We start from the raw sequence: 12015 nt of genomic DNA, 5'->3' as shown, positions 1-12015 counted from the left end.
TCAGGAAACCATAACTGGTCCGAAACCAGGATCCCAAACCAAAAATACCGCTGCTTTAGGTGACCAGCTAAAGGGTAGAAGCAGAGGGTGCCATATAGAATAACAGGAGGGCGGGCCAAGTCATACTACAAGTGAATTCGGACTCAAGCCTGAAAGTGCCTTACACTGAATTGCAATGTGTCCCCCACAATTTGTGCACACAAATTGTATGTCTGGCTAGAGCTGAGGAGATGAGAGTGGCTTCAGAGAACATCTAATACAAATAATACTTACTTGGGCTGTGAACAGGCCAGTGATCCCCAAGACTGAACTAACATAAGATTCATTGGAGTGTTTGTGAAAAATGCAGATGACTGGGCCTCATTCCCCCAAATTCCCTTTCATGATGTTGAAAATGGGACCAGGAATCTACATCTGTGATGCAAGTGGTCTCCAGCAGGCCACATCTTGAGAAATAGGGAAAAGGATTCACCAATGGGCTATAGGGAGTGCCTGAACTCCTGGGAATGGAATAAAAAAGTATGAGTGTTTGCATACATGTACTTTTTTTTCCTAGGAAGAGGGTCCATATCATTACAAGACTCTCAACAACTTGAGAGCCACTGATCTAGGCCTGCCTCTTGTCTTACAGAATAGGAAACAGGGTCCCAGGAATGTAATTGAGTCGACAGATCCACACACTAGAAGACGGCAGAATTGGGCTGTCTCTCCAGGCTTTCTTCTTGTCAAGCCCCTTACTCTCTTCTCCCACTGTACTGACTATAGGGGTGGAGAAGAGAAGGAGGAAGGGGATTGAGCACTTTGGGGAAAAGTCATCAAAGGCTCACTCTCCCCATTTTGGCCCTAGGTGGGATAGATCAGCAGAGTGGAGGATTAAGATGAGGACCCAGTCATTCACCTGTACTGCCACCCCAAGCCTTGACACCTGTGGAATCCTGCCTCCAGTAGGACACATGCCCTTTTTGTTGGATGTAGTGGTGATGGAGTGGTGCACTTGTGAAGATCTGCCTCCTTATGCCTGAGCAGGTGGGAAGTTCCAGGCTTTCCTGCTTACACTTGGTTTTCCCTCTGCCTATCTCCTCAGGCCAGTCTGGATCATAGCCTCACTTCTGGTAGTATGCTCAGATCGTGCTTCCTCTTAGGTCTTCCTTTCATTCTGGATTCTACGTCACTAACCCCAGGGGGCTCCTCAAATTTAGTATGTGTCTTGCTCTTTAGTTTTGGCCCAAATTCTTCAGACTCTGGCCTCAGCCTGAACTTCTGAATTTACTAGCCTTGTTCCTCTTCCTCTTCTGAACTAACAACTCTCAGACTTGGCCTTTGGCTCTTTTCTGTCTTCACTATTCTGTCCCGGTGATAAGGCCCATTCAGTCCTGGCCCAACCTGGCCATCTTGTCCTCTTACCACCTTCTATTCAAGTCTAAACTGATTCAGAATTCGACCTCTCCTTCTGTAAGATAACCACATAAGAAAGTTGGTCTAATACCCTTTCTCTGCCTTTACGTCCTTGTCCCTTGATCAATGACTTGTGACTCTCCCAAACATTCCATGTTCTCTCAATCTTGTTTCCCGACTTTGCTTGCCAAGTCTCTTTCTCTCCTATTTCTTTTTCTTTTTCTTCCAGTTCTTGCAATCCTTCTCCCGTACTTTAGACCTCCCTTGGTCCTCCCTGGCACCACTTTGCTTGACAGCAGAACTCAGGAATAAAAAGGTGCCTGAGTCCTTTCTGTTGACTAATGCCACCTTTGTTTTGGTGCCAGATTTGTTTTCGAGGCAGATGTCCAGGAAGGCTGGGCAGTAGGCTCAGTCCTGCAGAGCACACCATAGGCAGAGGAAAGAAATCTGCTTTGTAATTTTCTCAACAGCCTTCTCAAATCTGTGGGCGATGGCTCAGATACCTTGCCCTTAACAGACAAGGAAATGAGCTCAGAGCTCAGGAGATTGGCCTCAGGTCCTGAATTAAGTCAGTGCAGAGTGGAAATGAACACAGAGCCCTCAGACTGAAAGCTGTCCAAATAGCCGCATGGAGTAGGATCACAGCCCACTGTCTTTCAGAGCCTCAATTAGGGCTGTCGCTCTGTGGACACTTGATAGTTACTGGTAAGTTGTTTTAGACTTTCCTGATGATTCTTTTTCCTGTAAAGGAGCTGCACAGTGAATTCCTTGTTGAAGACTAATAATTTTCTCTCTTGCCTATGACTGAGGCTGTTTCTCACGTCCTGGTTTCACTTGTCCCAAGGATTGAAGGGCGGGACATTCCCCTTTACTTCCCCCCACCCCATCTGGAGCCTGCAATCAGGACCAATGAAAGCAAAGTACCTCATCCACCCAGTGACTAAGACCTCAGAGTATTTAAAAGGTTGCAGGAATGGGCTGAAAATTGCTTTTGCTTTTTTGCAGACAGGCATACTCTCATCTGATTTGGGCCATCACTGAGCTGCAGATTGAAGCGGGGGAAAATAAGCTCCCAGACTCCCTGCTACCATGTGCTACGACAAATGTGCACGATGCATCGGGCATTCCTTGGTGTGGCTCGCCATCCTCTGCATTGTAGCTAACATTTTGCTTTATTTTCCCAATGGAGAAACAAGGTATGCCTCTGAAGACCACCTCAGCCGGTTTGTGTGGTTCTTTTCTGGCATTGTAGGAGGGGGCTTGCTGGTAAGTTGTTCAAAATTATTACAACCTTAAAAAATTTTCTCCTGGTAAATGTGTTGTTTTCATGGAAAGTTTTCTATAATGCATATTTCCAGATCCAGTGATTTTTGTTCATTCTTCTTTTGAAAGCAGATTATACAAAAGTTGAGATAGATATAGTGTATTAATTTTATTAGATGTCGTTTTACAAAATCTTCTTTCAGTTAAAAGTGAGCTACCTTTTTGCTAAACTCTCTTACTTTACAACTAGAAACAGACACTAGTTTTTAAATCAGATTGGAGAAACTGGCATTTCTAGTCCTGGAGCCAGCAATCATTTAACGTTTGCTCTGGGGAACTAGAGGAGTCGTCTGGGTCTCAGACTAGATTAACAGAGTTTTGGATTCAAAATTTCTGCTCTTTGTTTTCAGCCATCTGCAACAGAAAAAAAATAATAAATTATGAATGCATTGCTATTTAGAAAGAACTATAAATTTTCTCCTTTATGTAATCCTGGGGTGTGGTGTCTAGGAAAAATCCTACAGTTAGCAGCAGACCAGTGTATGAAGCTAGTAGTGGAATGTGTTGTTTTTTCCAAGGTTTGTTTTTAATTGAAGTGAGAAAAATTTGCCTGCCAACTTTGGAGCTGAAAATATTAGCTTTAACCACAGCCTGGAAAGAATGTGGACAAATTTGAGTTTGCTACTTTAATGTGCTGGGATTGAGAATTTTAAAGAGAAGTTTTCTTAAATTGCTAATAATGTACAAAATAGTTTTGTTAGTCAAATAAAGGATATTAAAACATCCAAACTTGATACACTAATTGTGGTTCTTTAAATCTGTTTTGAATTTAAGCATTACTATCATTTTAAAATAATCATTTGTCCTTAATATAATATTACACTGTTTAAACTTCTTTTGATCTCAAACTCAAAGTATTTCTTACTTAAAGAGCTGTTATGAAGCTACAACCATTCAATCATATCTTCAAATAAGCAGTTCACATTTATTATACAGAGCTTTCATCTCTCCCATTTACAAAAATGTTTCAGTTATTCTATTAAAGACTGTTGGTATCTTCAGTTTTACAATGAAAAACAAATGAGATTTCAAGACAAAGTCTAACAGCTCCAAAACAGCATTTGTAGCTAGGACTATGTTAGGAATTCTTGTGGCGTAAACGAACACATTCATAGGTTACTATTTTGGCCCTCCCATACTACAGCTTCACCATAAAAAATATTTTGACACTTTACATGAAAACAAGTAGACGTTACATTTAGATTTTTTTTTTCCTCTTCATATTTTTACACTATTTGAGATACTTGATTAGTGTAATCCAAAACCGGTCAACACCGTCAGAAAGAAATATATTTTATCAAGGATGCTTAACCTGACCCTTATGGACTTGGGGAAAGACAATGACTTTAATTTGCTTGTTTTCTAACTAGATATTCCTGCCAGCATTTGTCTTCATTGGGCTGGAACAGGGCGACTGCTGTGGCTGCTGCGGCCACGAAAACTGTGGCAAAAGATGTGTGGTAGGTACTCCCGTTCTGGTGGTGAAAATGGTTTCTACGACGTCAGTGCCACACTCTGTGGCTCACTTCTGGTGTTTCTCCTTTTCCTAGATGCTTTCTTCTGTGCTGGTTGCTCTCATTGGAATTGCAGGATCTGGCTACTGCGTCATCGTGGCAGCCCTGGGCTTAGCGGAAGGACCAATATGTCTGGATTCCTCCAACCAATGGAACTATACCTTTGCCAGCACGGAGGGGCAGTAAGTAATTGTTCCTTAACAGACCACACGTTCTTATCCACCACAAATGTAGTGGCAAACCTGTCAAACTAAAAAGACATCAGTCATCTGTTCTTCCATCCACTCTGCTAGGTTTATTGGTATGGGCTCGGATACCACTCAGGCAACAAGTGTCTGAAGATAATGCTCAGTCTCTGACCTGGAGAAGCTCTAAGGACTTTTTAATGGAGCCACTGATTGAGTCTTCCAGTTCCACTATTGCTTCTATTTTAAAGATGAGGAAAAGAGACACAGAGAGATGAAGTAACTTATTCAAATTCACATTGCCAGGACATGCAGTCAGGACTTGGACTCAAGCAGCCTGGCTGTAGAATTTGTGCTCACATATAATATGTACACTATTTCTGAACAATGTGCTGATTTTACTATTTTGAGACAATATTATGGAATCTTTATATGCATGATAACTTTGTGAATTTAATTAAAGCCTAGGGAACATACTACCTTCCCCCACACACTTACATATAACATAATAACTATGTACAATGCACCCTTTATATATAGCACCCAGTGCTACATAAGACAGTTTTATTCACGACTTTAATATCAGGATAATTTAAAACGTTTCGTTGTTTTATGTTGATACTTATTTCTTATCTGTATTGAGAAAAGAACAGAAGTAGATGATAGAAACTGATGTACATAATAACAAACAAAATGACATCCTTCTTTAAATTTCGAAAGATTTAGTTATGAAATTCATGAGTATACATAATATGAATAATGAATTTGAATTGCCCTTATATTATGAGGAATTTTTGTCTCTCATGAATTTTTGTATAGCATATAGTGAGGTCATAGGTTGAGTATGAAATTAGATAACCCTGAGTTTGATCCTAGCTCTGCATGTAGTCTCTGAGAAACCAGGAAAACGTGAACTGAATTTTCTACAGTTTTCAGTTACTTCATCTGTAAAATAAAGCCAACGGCAGTTGTCAGGAGGATTAATGAGATACTACATGTAAAATATTTGTCATAGAAGTTGACACACTGTGAGTACTGCCACTGTTAGCTGTTAATATGACGCACTAGCTTACAATGAGTACGGCCCAATGGTAGCCTCCATAGTTGAAACTGGTTATTCATGTATGCATAGACATACAAAACTGCTGCACACAACTATCTCTTAAAAAAAGTCATGACTAATGTATCTGGAATTCAAGGAGAGGTGATAGTATCACTAAATGTTTTTTATAGCTGTTTGACTATACACCCCTTCATGATCCACCCCAGCTTCTACAAGAAACCTTTCTCTGTCTTTCCTCATTTCAACCTGTCCAGAGATTGCAATAAGGTGACTAACTAATGGTGACAAGCTAGTAATTAGTTGTTCAATAACCAAGTAAGCCAAAGAATTTTTCTACATTGTGTTCTGAAATTACAGAGTTTTATTTCAGTGACATACAGAAAGACAGGGCCAGAAGAACAGAATTTTTTGTAATCAAAATTGAACTAATTAGCTCCATGAAACATTCCAAAGTTATTTCTCGAATTCCCTTTTGTTCTGTTGTGGTAGGAAGAAATGATAAGGGAAGAATTACACCATACCTCTTTGTGGAATTAAGTTAATCCTAGATTTTCCCACAGGATTAAATACTATTTTATTAAGAATTCAAATACTCTATGATGTAGCAAAGGTTGAAACTCTGCGAGAGGAGTGAGAGAATTTTTCAGATTGTAAGAATATCCAGATATTTAGAAAGTCATTTCACAAAGTGATTTTGGATTGTATGTGTCATTTAATTACTTTTAAAATGTGTTGATACCTACTATGTGCCAGATACTGGTCTAGGTGTTGGATAAATAATGATGAAAAGTCTGGTAGTTATTTCATGGAGCTCAGACTTATGGAAAAGATACAAAAGTAGGTATTCTCCCTGAACTAGGTTAGATGTCCTTCTTCTGTGGTCCTTTCACACTTAGTCTACTTGATTAGTACACTTGTTGCATTGAGATTGCCAATTGTCTCTCCTCTTAAGCTGTGCTTTCTAAGACAGAGCTCATTCCTGAGTTCATTATTGTATCCCTAACCCTGGCTGGATGGCTAACTAACACTGAGTGCTCAACTCTCTTTGTTGAATTTTATGTTTATCATTGCAACAAGATCTGGGCTAAATTCTCATTTTGTGTAATGACTTGGATTGAAAGAATTTGATATAGGTCACTGAATTGATTCATTCCTTTTTTTTCTGAATGACAAAAGCACCACACAAAAAGTAGCTTATGAGACATCCCATTAGATATGGTCGTGTGTCAGAAATTTCTCTTTGTATCCACAGATACCTTCTGGATAGATCCACATGGTCCCAGTGCGTTGAACCCAAGCATGTTGTGGAATGGAATGCCTCTCTGTTTTCTATCCTCTTGGCACTTGGTGGAATTGAATTCATCTTGTGTCTTATTCAAGTAATAAATGGAGTGCTTGGAGGCATATGTGGCTACTGCTGTACTCATCATCAGGTAAGAACCTCTGTGAAGATGTCTTAGCTTGGCCCTCGTGTATTCAATTACCATAATGCACTAATGTTTTCACCTTAGAGAAAGAGGCAAAATCAAACATTGCTCAGTCTACCAAAATTTATTTCTACATGGTCTTTGTGGCAAAGCATTTAATGCATTCAGTTTTGTTCTCAATAATAAATTTCCTTGAATGTCACAGTTACTGAGTTATCTTGTTTCTTTGTAGTTGGCTCTGTGAATACAGGAAACTGCCATCCACAAATTGCCCCATTTAGGAGTTAACCTACTGCTCCTTTCATTACCCTTGCTCTGGCTGCAGACACTAAAGAAATGTCCTCTCTTTGCTTCTCTCGTGTTCCCAACTAGTATTCACAAATAATAGCCAACATTCATTGCACTAGGTACTGTGCTAAACCCATATTTCAGATGAGACTATGACTCAGAGGTTAAGCAATATGTCTAAAATCACCTAATCAGGAAGTAACAGGCTTCAAATCCTGGGTCATTTTATGCCACAGCACTGCTCTTAACCTGTATGCAACATTTGCTATTCTGTTGGGTTTTCTACAATTTCTTCCTAATAAGGAGTCAAAAATACCCAAATAGCTAAACGTAGAGAATCACTAATAGCCTTTCGATAGCAGCTTATGAAAAGCCTTTCACTGTGAAAGAAAACCAGGAAGCACTTGTTTCCTGGGGATATGATTTCAGAGAGAAATATGCATTTGTTAGTAGTGGGGAAAGTTTTTGTTTCTAAAATCTCCTAAAAAACATATTATTGAATTGATGGAAGTCCAGCTTTGCTCCAATTTTGGGGGGTTTGTTTTCTGTCTTATTCTGTAAAACAAGATTAAGAAACAGAAACTAAGTTAATTTATATTTTCCTAACCATTTACTTCTCTGGTCCAAGTGTTCTTAACTTTCTTTTAAAATAAGACTAAACCTAATGAACACCATTGTTATCATAAAAATCTTTTCTAAACAAATGGAAACTTTCTATAATTTTTGAGGAGAAGTTAAATAAAAACTTAGTTGTTCTTATCAGGCAAGTACAACAAGATTAATAATTTCCTTGGGAGCTCGCCAAATTAAAAAAAAAAAAAGGAGTGGGAAACCTTTAATATGAAGTTGTTTCCAGGCAGTACGGGTGGGGAGAGGCAGAGAAGAATCCTCTTGGGATTACTATAATATAACCTATCTTTAACCTTGAACTTCAGACAAGGCAGAGTTTAAATTAGATGAGGCCTGACTGGACTTTAGCGTGCATGTATTTTGGGTACAGGCAAAACATGTCAATGACCAAAGTTGTTGTAGTGGTTTAGCAGAGTGACACTCTCCTCTCGGAGAGTAAATAGTTTCACTGGATTTGCCATCTGAGTCACAGCAGGGATGGCTTCTTCTCAAACACTGCAGTACAGATCCATTAACTTTGTTTATAAGACAAAAGTGACTTTCAAAGGGCAAGGTTTTTAGTATAGATGAGTCAAGTGTGTAACTTGGTAGCATTTAATTGGAATGCCCACTTCTGTGTGAAACTCTCACAGCATTATCTCTTAAATCCCTAAGATTAAAAACCTACCCCAAACATGTTCAAAGCCAACCCAGCATTGTTAAGCTACAGTTTCCATGGCTCCTTTCTGCAGCTTTTACTCAGAGAGGACAACGGATCTGTCTGGTTTGTTTAGGAAACATTTTGTGAGCATTGTCTAAGCTCTCAGTGTTATTGGCCAAAGCTCTGCTGAAGTTGAGATCAGTTATGTTTGCCTAAAACAGGAATTTAAAAAGACTGAAATGTCATCGTTTGTTTAGCCTGATAGTAACCTAATGCATATTTTATTTTCTTTACAGCAATATGACTGTTAAAATCAACCACCCCAAGACAGAACCACAACCTTCCTTTATTTCATTGTAATTTATATATTTTACTTGTATTAATTTGTAAAACTTTGTACTAGTGTATTATACATCTTATATTCTACTTTTATAAATGTGCGTAAAGACTGGCATCTTCACATTATTTCAGTGTTTGAACTTAGCAAACATTTTTTAAGGAATGAGAAAATAAACTATACTGTGGAGATAATTTACAGATTGAGTGAAGTTCTTCAGTATACCTGAGGTAAACTCTAGCTTGAGGTGATGTTTTTGAGAAACATTACAGAAATAAATATTACATTTCAATTACTATTATATATACATGTGCTTGTTTTTATTAAACGAAAGATTTCTAGTTGCTTTTTTTAAGACCACGAAGGAAAAAATCCTACAACTTGAAAAGATGTTCTTTTCTACTGTTTATATGGTATTTCCCATTTATATGCTTGCAAAATCTCTAACATGCAGCCTCTTTGAACCATTTCACATTCTGAGAAGAGACAGAGCCTTGCCTAGAGCGGGAGGACTGGCTGAGAATGCTCCAGGCTAAATGAGTGAGTCAAAAAATGCAATGCTGCTCATTCTTAACATGTGGAAAGCTTTGTGTCCTTCAAAGACAAGCTTTAAGGATCATGTATTTAAAAATAAAAAGGTCTGGATGATTTTACAGGAAGAATGATGGGAAACAGAATAAAGCAGTTGATCAACATCATAAGAAAATGGAGGAAGGGTAAGAAGGTGAGGCAGGAGGACCAAAAGGAAATCCCCTCAACACTTGCTTGTTTATATACAACAAAATAAAGTATTCATTACCATTTTTTTCCTATTGTTTAGTCTCATTATCCTTTGTTTAAAATTCCTCTTTTTTCCTTCTTATTTTTTTTTTCCAGGCTGCAAGTTGTTCAGCCTCTGTCTTCTGGTTTCTTTATCCCACTTTTTCTTCCTTCTCTTCTAGCTTCCTTTGCTATCCATTCATTGTTATTACTATGCCATTCCTTGGAATCATCATCTCAATTAGGTATCTTTCCTTTCTACTGGGTGCCGCAGTCATCAGGCTCCTGGTGAGGGTAACAGACATTTTCTTTCTTGTTATTTTATATCTGTTGTACAGAGTTGGGCTCTTTCAGATGACAAGATTCCCTGATCTATAGGAAATTGTCTTCGGAAATTTTCTGCTTTTAAAGTTGTCTGATGGTGGCCACCATAATGAGAAGGTATTTATTTCTAGATGTCATGCCTTCCTAACAAAAATATTTATGGTTGAATTTTAAGGAACACAGATGATCATTAACTAGAGGCTTTGATATGCTTGCTAAGTACAATAAGGTTGGTCAAAAGTCACAACATGAAGCAAAAAATTGAAATGAAATTCAGGACACAGAGATAGAATTGATTTTGTTTATATCTATATCTGTACAGGTGTTTATTTGCCTGGCCAACAGACAAGTTAATAAAGAAGTTTCTTGGCTGTTAGACAGCTAAGTTCCTCCTTTCCTAAAGAAGCCCTGTAGTGGTTTCCTGACTGGATGGCTCTAATCTTTTCTGTGCCTCTGTCCCTCTGGCATTCTGGTGAGGCCTACAAACACCTTTTAAGAATACTGTTTAAAAGCGCATAAAAGAAAGTACATAGGATTACAAAGTAAATCAATATATTGAAATATTTTATTAAAATATTTTTGAAAATTATAAGATAGTTGTCTTGATAGCCAGCTACATCACATCAGCCTGTGTAGTTAGGAAAACAGAGATCACATGTGATCTAGCAGTGGTCTAATGAGTGGGTCTAAGAACTACTGTACTTTTGCAACATGGTTACAATTGAAATGAAATTTTGAGTACTTGCAACAATTTTAATGTGATATGAAAATAACATGTAATTTTGTATTGTTGATCAAAGAATGATAAGTATTGCTGATACTACTGTGATTTGTTGCATGCAATCACAATAAAGGAAATACTAAATTTTCATTAGAGGGTAATAAAAATAATGACTTTTTTTCCCCATTCAAGTTTAACACCCAGTTCTCACAAATTCCCATCCATGGGCCTCTTGGGAGTTCTTGGGCACCAGGTTTTTAACCCCTGCAATAGAAGATCCCAAAAAAGGAGGCATAATGATCAGTTATAAGCACCTTGTTTTCCTAAATGTATTCTCAAAGGAAATGGCAATAATAATTATTAACCATAATAATAATAACAGCAACCATTTATTGAGTTCCTTCAATGTGTCAGTTACTGTACTTAGTTTCTACACATATTATTTCACTGAAACCTCTCAACAGTCCTAGAAGGTGGTGTTTGTTCTACATTTTATAGTCAAAGCTAGGAGAGGTGAAGTAATCTGCCCAAGGCCACACCTTTAACAAGTGAGATAACTATGATTCAAATCCAGTCAGTCTTACATGAAAACCCGGGCTTTTCCAGCTCCTCTCCTTGGCCCCTGCTACCTCCTCTGTCATCCTGCCAGGTGCTGAGATCTTATTTGTTCCAATACTGACTCAGCCTCTCCACGTAAGGGGCTTTGACAGGCCCCTGTGACCCTCAGTCATCCTCATCCCAGAGCCTAAATTTGAGTGACTCAGAGTTTCCCCTGGTTTGTAAATTCTTTAATAATAGACATCGCTGTTACCCAGAGGAAATAGCTTATACAATTAAATTTTATCTTAGCTTATTTATATTTATGGATCATACTCTGGGTCTGTAATATTCTAAACCCGTCATTTTGGCTGGAAATCCCCTCAGGGATACTAAAACAGCTCATTATCACTTGGCAACATAGAAACAAAAAAGTTCTCTAGAATCTGAATTGCACACACATGGACTCAATGTTAATAGTTCCCTCTGAGTGCCAATTTAACAGAGTGACCAAATTACAAATAACCAACCGCATAAAGGAAATTGCATGAATTCAAATCTAAGAACATTGATGGAATGTTACTTTCACTACAATTTGTTTCTTATATATGTGTGCATTGATTACATTCCCTCTGATGCTTACCCATGATGGGAACAGGTATGGGATTTGGTGCAACTTTTCAGAAAAGCAACCATCTCTAAAGTCTGAACATCCTTTTTAACCCAATATTTTTACTTTTAGAAATTTATTTTAAGAGAATCACCAAGAATGTTCAGGTTCCAGAAATAATTTGGGGAGTTTTGTTTATACTAAGAAAAATTACAAGAGCCTAAATGACAAGGAATGAATATCTCTGTATCTATCTATCTAT

General features: G+C 38.1%; 1 protein-coding gene across 2 annotated transcripts; it reads left to right on the top strand.

Moving 5' to 3' along the window:
• Positions 1 to 2362: 2362 nt before the first annotated feature.
• TM4SF1 (transmembrane 4 L six family member 1) lies at positions 2363 to 10754 on the top strand. Of its 2 annotated transcripts, none has more exons than XM_025042505.1 (5): positions 2363 to 2661; positions 4089 to 4178; positions 4269 to 4414; positions 6733 to 6924; positions 8775 to 10754. In XM_025042505.1, the coding sequence occupies exons 1-5, from the start codon at positions 2485 to 2487 to the stop codon at positions 8866 to 8868; spliced, it is 699 nt and encodes a 232-aa protein (XP_024898273.1). In that variant the 5' UTR covers positions 2363 to 2484; the 3' UTR covers positions 8869 to 10754. The 2 variants fall into 2 exon arrangements, with proteins under 2 accessions (XP_024898273.1, XP_024898272.1); XM_025042504.1 differs by having other exon boundaries at positions 2369 to 2661; positions 6733 to 6913; positions 8762 to 10754.
• Positions 10755 to 12015: the final 1261 nt, after the last annotated feature.

This window comes from Pteropus alecto, unplaced genomic scaffold (assembly GCF_000325575.1).
Source record: "Pteropus alecto unplaced genomic scaffold, ASM32557v1 scaffold239, whole genome shotgun sequence".
NCBI classification, from domain to species: Eukaryota; Metazoa; Chordata; class Mammalia; order Chiroptera; family Pteropodidae; genus Pteropus; species Pteropus alecto.
Note: the sequence above shows the minus strand (reverse complement) of the source record. Positions and strands in the feature narration are given on the sequence as shown.